Source organism: Danio rerio, chromosome 25 (genome assembly GCF_052040795.2).
Source record: "Danio rerio strain M-AB ecotype USA chromosome 25, GRCz13ab, whole genome shotgun sequence".
Lineage (NCBI taxonomy): Eukaryota > Metazoa > Chordata > Actinopteri > Cypriniformes > Danionidae > Danio > Danio rerio.
Window position 1 is genome coordinate 20,722,175 of NC_141045.1, and position 13,038 is coordinate 20,735,212.

The 13,038-nt window shown below is 34.2% G+C and overlaps 1 protein-coding gene across 1 annotated transcript in view; it reads right to left on the reverse strand.

Moving 5' to 3' along the window:
- The window catches only part of map1ab (microtubule-associated protein 1Ab), a 76,683-nt gene extending 65,620 nt beyond the window's left edge, over positions 1 to 11,063 (reverse strand). The window contains exon 1 of the mRNA XM_087312110.1: positions 10,835 to 11,063. Within this exon, the coding sequence (XP_087168236.1) occupies positions 10,835 to 11,051 (217 nt within the window). The 5' untranslated portion in view covers positions 11,052 to 11,063. The remainder of the gene's footprint in view (positions 1 to 10,834) is intronic.
- Between the last annotated feature and the right edge of the window lie 1,975 nt (positions 11,064 to 13,038).

Genomic DNA, 13,038 nt, shown 5'->3' on the forward strand with positions numbered 1-13,038 from the left:
TTTATTCTTCAAGATTTTTAAATATATTTTCTTTCGGTAGGCTTCAATTACATTTTTAATCCCAAATATAGTGCCATATATATATATATATATGAAAATAAAAAATAAACTAAATTAAATATTTCAAATAAACATATGCCATTTAATCATTTCCTTTTCGGCTTAGTCCCTTAAATAATCAGGGGTAGCCACAGCAGAATAAACCGCTGCGCCACCGTGACGCCCGAATATATAGCATTGTTTTTTTGTTTTGTTTATTTATTCCTTATATTTATTATTTAACTTTTGTTTCTTTCAATAGGCTTAAATTACATATTTAATCCCCAATATAGTGCCAGACATCAGCCATACAGTCCTCCTGATGAGATTCAGCCTGCTGTGCTCAGAATATTCACTCTTAATATTTCATAAGATCCCCAACAAAATTCAGACATCGCTTAAGCTGCTCCCTCTCTGAACTTCAAAGTCCAGACTGGGGAGTTAGGCAATGAAATGAAATCTCTGCGCCTCTTAACTCTCCCCATCCGTTTCCTTCCTCCACTCTTCTTTATATACAGATTTCTTTAGATGCATTTTAAAGAGTGAACCTTGCAAACACAGCAGCGTTTGCCCTCAGAAATGCTTTGTCATTGGGATCTACAACAGGTAATGACTGCGGAGATAAAGCAATACTTCACTTTTCTCTGAATGAGAAGTACAGAAACACAACACATCCTTTACAGCATTGATTTGGCTCTCATCGATTATGCTGATTAAAAAGTCTGTCAGGCGGGATGAGACCAAACACTTGATCAGACACCTAAAGTGATTATCAAACTGTGCAGATATATGCTCGTGAAGGTGTAAGGATTATATCCATGCCTAATATCAAACAATCAGACCGTGATGTATCTTTTAAAAATGGTTCAAATATTGGTATTTGTGATGCAGCAAGTAAAAGGTGTGCTTTATTCAATGTTCAATGTTGGGGAAATTACTTTTGAAAGGGATGCCTTACAATATTGATTTACTTTTGCGTTACTTTTCCTTACTTGGTTGAGGTTTCAAATCCTTGTCAAGAGATTTACTAAACCAGGGGCGTTGCGAGGGGGGGGCTTTGGGGGCTTAAGCCCCTGATGTATTGTCAAAAGCCCCTGATCTTTTGGAATATGTTGCACTTTAATAAAAATAGGTTGTATAACATTTATTTTGTTATCAAAGTTCTGACAATTAACACGTGTATATCACGCGTATTCTACCTAAAGCAGCGTTTGTGTCGGGTATCTAAAAAGTAATCAATTCAGCAGTACCTGTTTCTACCGGCAGGTGGGAGTGGCTCTGTTGTCACATGGTTTAAAAATATTCCGCCACTGCACATCATTCATTATTTTGAGCAGCTGAAGCTGATGAGGTAATAATACAACTGTTTCGCAAAACTGAATAGTTCTAGCTAAGTTACAGATGAAGCTTAATAATTGTTTTTTCTGCAGAAAATGTGTGTAGTTTTGGTGAAATAACATAACTGTAGGTAATCAATAAAATGTGCTGCACATTAATGTAAATACATGCGAATTAGTCAGAAACATGTAAATTGTACTTGCTTTCTAGATATGATATATATATATATATATATATATATATATATATATATATATATATATATATATATATATATATATATATATATATATATATATATATATATATATATATATATAGACATCTTTATTTAGATATGATATAGCCAGTCACATATGTTTCTGTAAAAGTAATCTTGCATATTATTTTATGGCTATATTCTACAGTAACATGCTATGTCAGTTAGCAGCGGATTATAAATCGACTTTCTTATGAAAATACCTAATGCCCCCGGGCCCCCCTGTTTATTTTTTAAACACATTTCTAAACATAATAGTTTTAATAGCTCATCTCTAATAACTGATTTATTTTCTCTTTGCCATGATGACAGTAAGTAATACTTGACTAGACATGTTTAAAGAAACTTCTATACAGCTTAAAGTGACATTTAAAGGCAGGTTAGGGTAATTTGGCAAGTCGTTGTATAACGATAGTTTTTTTATGCTGACTATCGGAAAAAAAATATAGCTTAAAGGGGCTAATTATTTTGACCCTTAAATGGTTTTTAAAAAATGTAAAACTGCTTTTATTATAGCCTAAATAAAACAAATAAGACTTTCTCCAGAAGAAAAAGTATTATCAGACATACTGTGAAAATGTCCTTGCTCTGTTAAACATCATTTTGAAAATATTTAAAATAGGAAAAAAATGAAAAGGGGGGCAAAAAATTCTGACTTCATCTACATTTATTGTCACAGTCGTGTAAATGATCAGTTTAAGCCTTTTTTATGTTTATTCAGATCTTATTTTCATTCAACTCCAGCAATAGCTGGATTCCTTCATCCATAATATTAGGGTTTTCCTGGAATATTCTACAACTTTTGTGAGGCATATATGGAATTTCTGCTCAAGTGTGAATGAAACAGGCATTACATGCATTCAAAGTGCTACAATGCCCACATCAACCTATTTTGAGGAAAACTAAAAGTCTCCCTCTAAAGAAATTTGAAGTAAACACATTTCTAGCATTTAAATCTTTATTTTTTGTACTATTTTTGATACAATTGTTTTTTAAAAAAAGCCCATTGAATATCAATATTTTGCAAGGTATTGAATTTAGAAATTCCAGTATCTTGACAACAATACACCTCAGTTAATCACTCTGTCCAAATAAATGTGTGTAGCTTTGTATCACATTGAAGGCTATATCATTCTTTGGGGCTAAGCCCCTTATCCCTTTCGACCCTAGCAACGCCCCTCTACTAAACATACATAATCTACACTTAACGACAATCCACTTCTTTTCTTCGATAAGTTAAAAATAACAAGAATAAACTGCAAAAATGTAAGTCTCCAGCCTGCCATTGTTCCCGTTTCTGACTGTCTGTAGCGATGATGGGCGATTAGCAAATTAATGTTTTTACCGGATCTTAAGTGAACTGGTCGAACCAGTTCATAAAATTGAACTAGTTGTCATGAAACAGTTTGCGTCTTCAGTAAGTACTTAATTACTTACTTTTTAACATACTGGATACCCCCTCTGACTCTAAATAAACCACTATACTAAGTTATTCAGTTGGTAGAACAGTACACTGACTTGCTGTGAAAAAGAGACCTGATGATGAGTGCGAGCCGACTGTCTGTTGTCAAACTGTTCATTGAGTGCGTGATTCAACCTAAGGTGATTTTCATTCCGCATTATATTTTGTAAAAGCAATTTAAGCAAGGTAAAACGTAACTAATTAAATTTTTTCTAAAAGTAACTCCAATAATAACACTTATTTTTAAAAGTAATGCGCTACTTTACTCCTTACTATTTTATTACATAATGTACATTACTTATAACGCATTACCCTCTACACTGATTGTGTAATATACATACAAAAATCACTACTTAAAGGTGCAGTAGGTGATTGTCTTTAGAAACATTTTTGTTGTGCTGGTTAAAGTCTCTTCACAGTCCAGTGGTGCTGATTAAAGTAAATGATCTAAATGGGTTTATATGTATTTTTTTATTCTGGGTAAAGCATAAAACTAAAAAATGTTCATCCAATTAAATATTGTCAGACCGACATCTCCCAAAATTCCAATAGTCTGTCAGCAAATGTAAATTCGGACTTCTGCGCATCTGTTCACACAGATTCGCCATTCACGCGTGCCCGTCTGCATAAGCGCCGCGCGGTCACGAGACAGACCGGGAGAAATCAAATGCTGAATTGAAACATTTAAAATCCTGAATCAATATTGGAGTTACTTTAGCACGCTGGAGGAAGGAAGACACCATGGCTGAAGTATTACTGTCAGACAGGTAATGTTCTGTTTTAAAACTATTTTAGTCAGGCTAAGCTTATGTTAGTTTGTGTTCTGTTATGAATGACTTATATGCACAGACGTGTTGTTCAGCCACTGAAATCTCCAGGCGAAAGATTGATGTGACTATTTTCAGTTTCATAAGGTCCTTTTACAGCATCGATAATGTAGATTTTTATTTAGTTTAACTACAAAACATCAGTAAATAGTGCTTTTCCGCCTAACCTGCTTTATTGAGCTGAAGTTGCTTTTATATTCACATTGGGTCATTTTTGAGCAATGACAGCCTTCCTATACTGTTTACCATGCTACTCTGAATATTCTCTCTGAAATAGCATGTAAGTGTGGCTAAGTAATAAATGTAATTCCTGCACGCCACCGGCTAAACACTAACTAACGAATGACATGTCATGAACTAGTGGGTTGTCTGCCTGCTGTTGTGACGCAATGAGCGTGCTTGCGATCTCTGGAGGTGTGGCTTTGAATCACAGTCCCCCACCGCCATCCAAAGATAGTATGCTAAGCGGTTAGCATTTTGGCAGATCACCTATTGTATCTTTAATAATTCCCCTTGAAAAATGTTATGTTCTACACAATCGAGTTGTGTTGGGACAGCAAGCACTGTTAAGTTAACTTATTAGTCTTTACAAATTTAAGTGGATTAAACATAAAACAAATAAGTTGTCCCCAAAAAAAACTCAAGAATTTAAATAAGTTTAAACAAACAGCAAATGTATTTGTTTTGAGGGTTGAATAGATGTCCAAACATGGAAATGCTGCAGAGTGAGGCTGTCTAGATTGGGAATATATTGAACGTGAGCCGCATAATAATAAGTCTGTAAGGAATTGCAGGCCTCAGTGTTATTTTACTCTTCTCTGGGTTTTTTTTTTTTTTTTTACTGGTGGCAGCTCAGATTTGTTGTGTTATATACACTCAAAAAAAATAACATTGGCTGTTTGTTCAAACTACTTATTTAAATTTGTCATGAGTCTGTGTCTGTGTGTTGTGATAATTTAGTTGTGTCATGTGTGCTTCTTTTTACGTCATGTGATTCCTTTGTTCTGTTTCCTCACCGTGTGTTAATGTTCATTAGCTCCACCTGTGTCACACCCCTGTATGTATTCAGTTCAATTATGTCCTGTGTATTTTTACCCCTGCCTTAGCTTAGTTCTTTGTCCAGTGTTCTGTTGTCACATCTCCTTGTCCTGTCTGCGGTTTGATGCTCCAGTGCCAGGTTCCAGTTGTGAGTGTTTTTTTGTAAATAAATACATGGATTTTGATAATTCCTGTGATCTGTGTGTTTGTGAGTGAGCCCACCATGACAAAATGAGCTGAAAAAACACAATTCTTGAGTTTTTTTTTTTTTTTTTTTTTTTTTGTGGTGGTGGACAACTTGATTGTTTATGTTTAATCCACTTAAATTTGTAAAAACTAAACAGTCAATTCCTTCATGTTGTTAAAAGACAAATCAATTGTGTAGAACCCAGCATTTCTTAATGTAGAGGCATTTGGAGTGGCAAAAACACAATTTCTATCAGTACTGTAAAAATGAAAAACATGTAAAATCTCTTTTTGAGGAACTCCTCCCCCACCCCAGAATAAATGAAGCATGTTGCGTAAAAGCTTTACACACGTCTCTTATAACCATTTACAGTAGGTGTGAACATGTCATGTTCTGAAGCTGCTTTACAAAACAATAGATGGCACAGTCAAAACAAATGGTGAGAAAATTCTAACAATGCAATTTGGAAACATGTCTGAATCAAGAAAGTTTAGAGTGCATGTTTGATACATAATAAGTTAAAAATTAAACCTACTAAAGGAAAATAGACCTATAAACTCTGTTTATTGCACTAAGTAAACTTGCAATATTGTCAAAAACATGTAAAAAGGCCTAAATTCATGCAAGGTCATCCAAATATTTTGCTTCTCTCCAACTAACACAAACACTTGCAATCGGTTCATGAGTGAACGGATCACGAGTACTGATCAATTATGGGATTATCAGCTGATGCCAATCTCTGGCCAATTGATTGAAACATAGTAGCACAATAAAACATATTTTAGAGTACATGGGAAATGATTAATGATAAAGAGTACTTTTATTTTTATTTCTATATAAATATACAGGTTTATGTGCAAATTATTTTAAAAAGTTGCCAAGGCAGCATTTCTAAATTTTATATTATTTAAATATTATTTTATGTGGTTGATCTTATCCTTTGTTGTGTTAATTTAATATATGATAAGTAAAAGACATTTTACATCTCTATCCTTTTATGAAAACAATGTTAAACAATAAAGAGAAATAATTGTTAGATTTTTAAAGTAATAAAGTAGAGGATTTATAATACAAACTTATCCAAGCACCGTCAAAACTGAATAAAAAGCTGTGTCGCATGCTTCATGTTCATCAGAAGATGATCCTCCAAATTGAGTAGAATTCTGAAAATCATAAAATTAATAAGAAATTATGAATGTTAAAGTCAAAAGCTGAAAGACTGACATTTGAACAATTCTGAGAAATTGAGTTGTTAATTAAAATGTATCAAATTTTTTATCCATTTCTTTGGCAAACAATAAATAAAAAGACCTACAAATTGTATTTTGAAACATTATATGTCATTTTAGTATTATTGATTATTTTACATTGTTTATTATTTTTTAATTAATAGTTGAAATATTTTTTATAATTTTATATGTTCATTTTATTTTAATTACTTAAATATTATCTATTTTATGTTCTGTTTATCACTACATCAAGTTAAACTAGTTAAAAATTAGGAATAAATATTTTCTTTTAGATATTTATGTTTCTGCCAGATCATACCGCTGTGGCAACCCCTGCTTAATAAAGGGACTAAGCCGAAAAGAAAATTAATGACTGAATTTAATTTTCTATCTGTTAACATTATATTTTAAGTAACACAAATGAGTGTTCTTTTTATAAATAGTATAAATAGTTTGAATTATTTTTGAATAATTTCCAATTTTTTCCCCCCTTATTTTTAATACATAGATGTGACTAAAAAGAGAAATATTTTCCTTGAAACTTTGTGAACTACATTATGGAATAAGTAGACCCATTAAAAAGTTCAGTTTCATTTACTGTTTATGGTTTTGCATTTGAGATTTTTGTTTTATTGTTTAAACTGATAATTCTTCCCATGTAAAAAAAAAAAATCATTATTAGATCATCGGAATAGTTACAAAATCAATGTTAGTTTGGATAACTTTGGATAACTAAGTTATTACTCACAACAAATGAAAACGTTTGTTATTATGACCAACTGTCATTTTCTATAAAGGCACCTATAATGGCCCTTTTTACAATATGAAAAATTAAACTTTAATGTCCCTAGATTGTGTATGTGAGGTTTCAGCTCAAAATACTCCACATTTTTAATTAACTCTTTGATCATATCCCTTTTAGGCTTTGTCCTAAACTTATCCAAATTGTGCAATTTTGGTGACTGTTGTTTTAAATTCAAATGAGATTGTGCTCTTTTCAAAAGAAAACAGAGCTACAAATGCCAACATGTCAGCGTCGATTCAAAATAGGACACACATTATGTCTGTGAAAAACGGAAAATGTCAGAAAAAGCAGCTCAGAAGAAGGAAGTCTATGGAGACTAAAGTGTTTCTGGATCCAAAAACTCCACATTTATAATGCCTCTAAGTCGCAGCCATTATCTTTGGTGGGTAGGGTGTGAAAACTCTAATAGTGGACTGCTGCTTCCCACCAGTGGTTGAAAGAGTACTGAAAAATCAGACTTAAGTAAATGTACCATTACTTGCCTAAAAAAGTAGTGCAAGTAGAGTAAAAGTATCTGTTTTCAATTTTACTCAAAGTATGAGTAAAAGTAGCCCTTTTAAAAGTACTCAAGAGTAGTTAGTAACAAGTCATACACTGTAAAAAGTTAATGTGTTTACATGTAATTTGTGGATGTGTGTAAATGTTCTGCAGTGCATTTAGTTATTGCCCAGCTGGCACATAACATCATAAGACGTTAATATTAGGTTAGATTTAGGTTGTGACGTCAGGTGACCAAAATTTAATGTCTAGTCAGTGGACGTTTTTTTGATGTCTAATAATGACGTCAAATGATGTTGATATTTGGTTGATTTTTGGTTATGTTAGAAAGTGACCAAAATCCAACGTCGAGCCAACATCTTAAACCAACGTCATATTGATGTCAAATACTGACATTTATTCGTCAGGTATGGCAACCAAAATCCAACATCTGATAGACGTCGGAGTGATAATGTTCACACAACAACATCAAGCTGTAACAAGCTGTACCCGCATAATGTTGGGGTAAAATGTCAATCAGGGGTCTGTTTCGTACCTCACTTAAATGATCTAAGATGATTTGGCAGATCCTGGATCTGTTTGTCTTGATAACTGATCTCTGGCTAATTTGGTTCTTCAAACAAGTTTGCGAATCAGATTAAAACGTCTGGATGAACTGATCTGAGATTGATGGGTGTGTTGTGACGAACAGATCTATCGATCCTTGAAATCGTATTCAACAGTGCAACGACTGGCTAACGGCACAGCAGCGTAATGACATCATCTGATTAATATTCAATTAGTCTTTTACTTTTATTTCGGAGTGCAGATTTGCATAAGTTTTATTAATAATTTTTTTTTTACTTTATATATATATATATATATATATATATATATATATATATATATATATCGTCAATATCCAAATCCAGCTAATTGAGTAATGTATGAAGAATAGACCCCTGATGTCATGTTGACGTCTTGTGTCTGCTGCGTGTTTAAGGCCATTTCAGTCATCAAACAGTAAACATCTATCAACTTCTCATCAGTGACATGCATCTATTCTAAACAGTCTCTGGGTCAATGCATGTAAAGATTTAGGTCATCTTATTGGACACTTTTAATGTTTCCAAACAGCTTTCTGCAATTATAAATCACCCGTGTATTGAGGTAGTTCATTTTTTTATTGGACAGGAATCACAGGACTGAGTTTTCTAATCCCTATAAACAAGAAAAAATAAAGTATTGACGCCAGGTTAAAGGAAAGTAGCAGAGTAAAAGTACAGATACAACACTGAAATCTTTAAAACTACTTGGTAAATTACAATTCCTGAGAAAAACTACTCAACTACAGTAAGTGGAGTATTTGTAATTTGTTACTTTACACCACTGCTTCTCATTCAGAGAGTGATCGATAGAGTGTATGGGTGTTTCCCAGTACTGGGTTGCCACTGAAAGGGCATTCGCTGTGTAAAACATTAATTAATTATAACATATAAAAACAATAAATTACAATATTTTAATTTTTGTATTTTTATTATATATAATCAAACCTTGATAGAATCATACAAATATAACAATTAAATTCAAACCCATAACTAGGCACACAGAACCTGCGCGACAGAATTCCGCGGATTTTCCAAAGATCTTCCACAGATTTTCCGCAGATTTTTAGCCCATCATTAATTCTGTTTATTTTCTTGAGTAAATGTGTGTAAATGTATAAAAATATATGAAAATGTTCATTTGAATTATGTACAATGCAGTTTGTACAGTAATATTTTCTTTCTTTTAGTAGAGAAATATGATAATGAGAGACTTGCTTTGTTTACCAAATAAAGTGAATCTTTTGGAAGTGCATTTTAAACATTAAATAAAAGTTAAAAAGAGATTATTTTTAATTTCACAAATTAAGGTTTTCGTTATGATACTCCCAAAATAATTCAGCAGAAATCCGCAGATTTTTAGCAAAATTCTCAGCAGAAATAGCAAAAAACGTCCGCAGATTCCGTCTGGCCCTACCCATATCTAATAAATCCAGTATATTCAGAGAATCAGATCATTTTAATGAAGGAAAAGGGATTTTAAGGAAGATGACAAAATAATAATACTAGCTGGAAGGGCATGCACTGCATAAAACCTATGCTGGATAAGTTGGCGGTTCATTCCACTGTGGCAGCCCCCGATTAATAAAGGGACTAATAAGCCGGAAAGAAATAAATATATAATAATAATAATAAATGAATGAATAATACTATTACGATGTACAAATGAAACATTTGTATTTTATTTCATTTAACGGTAAAGTATGTGGTTGTAGTTTTATGTTTTTACTTTTAGTCAGCTATAATAGCCTTACATGAACAGCAGGCCATGCAACATTGACTCTTTTACACTTGAAAAAATGAAAAAAAAAATTATATATATATATATATATATATATATATATATATATATATATATATATATATATCATGAATAAGCTAATAATTAATCACGTAAAATATAGTGACTACCAGCACCTGCCCCCTAAATGATAGTACTAAATATACAACGCATTGAACAATATGACGAGTTTCCTAACCCCGCAGGGCCTCAAAACTGCAGCTTCATCATCTTCATCATCAGTGAGTGTGGAGTAAAAGCGCAGAATCGCTGCATGGCGCAGTGCTCAGTGCAGTCACGCGGGGTCGCCGCAGTCTGCAGATGCTGGAGTTCAAACTCTCAATACAGCACACATGCGGGACTCAAAACAAGAGCAGCCAGGGACAGTCCAAAATCACTCCATTTGGACCAAAAAGTGACGATTTTGGAAACCATTCAAGCTTGATATTTGCACTGCAACGTTCATACCGAAGCACGCTCATAATAACAAGCCCACAGCAGTACAGATGCACACAGTATGCAGATCTGAAGTTGCGCTAAACAAATATGCAACATTTTTTATTTATTTAACAATTTTTAATGATTTGTTTACGTTATGACGACTTGTAGGCTAAATATGAATAATAAGTATAATTAATGGTCATACAAATACTTCACTTATATGTCTTAATTCCATACAACTTACTACAAAACAGGCTCATTAAAAGACGTGTTTTAATTGTTTTTACAAACTGAACCAAACAAATAGTTGTGGGTGTGCGGATGTGTTTAGAGTCGGAGAGGCTCACCGCGCTCTATGTGCAGTCTGGCGGTCTGCAGCTGCTGCTCGGTGGCGATCTCTCCGATCACAATGAGCATGTAGAAGTCTCCGGACCGGACTGTCTGTTCGGGCTGCGGCTGCTCGCGGTGCTCGTCGTCCTCCGCCGCCGCCACCAGCGAGCCCCGGGGCGGGCTCTCCGCGGGCACTGCCCCTCGCACAGACGAAGGGCCTGCGCTCATCTCCATGACAACTGCTGCCAGCTGCGCCGACCGCACAGTTAAGGCGAGCAGCGCGGAGGAAACTCGCTGTTTACCTCAGTCTGATTGGCCGAACAGCACGCAGCTTTGTGATCTCAAGACGCAAACACGACAGGACATGGGTGTTTATGTTAATGTAGAGTTCATTCCAATTGCAAAGGTGTAGTAAATCTATCTATCTATCTATCTATCTATCTATCTATCTATCTATCTATCTATCTATCTATCTATCTATCTATCTATCTATCTATCTATCTATCTATCTATCTATCTATCTATCTATCTATCTATCTATCTATCTATCTATCTATCTATCTATCTATCTATCTATCTATCTATCTATCCATGTATCCATGCATTCATCCATCCATCCACCTGTCTGTCTGTCTAATCTATTTCCACATAGAATGTATTTTATTGTTTCTAAATTACACTGTTGTCATTAGTTATTATTATTTAATAACAATAAGTTATAACAGATAAATATATTTTACAATACGTAATTATACATTTTATTAGTAGCAGTCATAATAGCCAATTATAACACTATATTTTATTGTTACAGTTTTTTTCAGTCGCTTTGGTGCATTTCTCTTAACACTATTTACATTTGCACAACAGTTAATGCATTTCTCAAAACAATTAGTACAAACTGCAAAACCTATTTGATAACCTGCAAAAGCGCGTCACTTCAGCTCTTCACTCAAAAGCAAGTATTGATGTCAATGAAAGTGTCAGTGTCATCAAGATGAGAAATCCTGACACCATTGTTTATGAACAAGATAGTCAAATGGCTTTGTCATGTTTTCATTATGTGTTTACTCTGTGGCGAAGCAGTGGCGCAATATGTAGTGCTATCGCCTCACAGCAAGAAGGTTGCTGGTTCGAGCCAGGGCTCATTGGTGTTTCTGTGTGGAGTTCTCCCTGTGTTCGCGTGGGTTTTCTCCTGGTGTTCTGGTTTCCCCCACAGTCCAAAGACATGCAGTACAGGTGAAGTGGGTAGGCTAAATTGTCTGTAGTGTATAAGTGTAAATGTGTGTGTGGATGTTTCCCAGAGATGGGTTGCAGCTGGAAGAACATCCGCTGTGTAAAAACTTGCAGGATAAGTTGGCGGTTCATTCCGATGTGACGACCCCGGAATAATAAAGGGACTAAGCCGACAAGACAATGAATGAATGAGTTTACTCTGTACATTTTTTACCATTGCAAAAAAAGTCCTGAAAATGCTCAAGACAGCACTATATACTATTTGCACAGCCATTTGAGATGTACAGTAAAGTTAGCCATCACTGCATTTACAGTTTTTCTCAGTCACTTTGGTGCATTTCTCACAGCACTATTTACATTTGCACAACAGTTAATGCATTTCTTGAAGCAATTAGTCTTTTGTGCACATCACAGTAGCAGTTTAAGGAAGTGTCAACATAATCTGACTTTTTTTGCATTGAAAACGTGTACAGAGTAAACTGTCATAATGAAAACAGGACAAAGCCATTTGCCATTTGTTCATAAACAATGGTGTCAGGACTTTTCATCTTGATGACACTGACACTTTCATCGACATCAATACTTGTTTTTGAGTAATGAGTTATCCATTTTGAGCAAGTGACGCGCTTTTGCAGGTCATCATCTAGGTTTTGCAGTTTTTACTAATTGTTTTGAGAAATGCATTAACTGTTGTGCAAATGTAAATAGTGTTGTGAGAAGTGCACCAAAGCCACTGAGAAAAACTCTAACATTTGTAGGCCAACGATGTGTAAAAGGTAATCAATATAAGAATGACTGACCTGATCTAATAATCCTTTGAGATTTTTACAAATGAATAAACATAGAAAAAATAAATAAACAGACAGACAGACAAAGAGACAAATGAATAAGCAGTCCAAGTGAAGCAGTCGAGTAGAATGGATCTGAATGAGGCCTCTGCACATCCATTCCATTGAACATGACTTCAAAGGAAATGATTTAAAGCAGA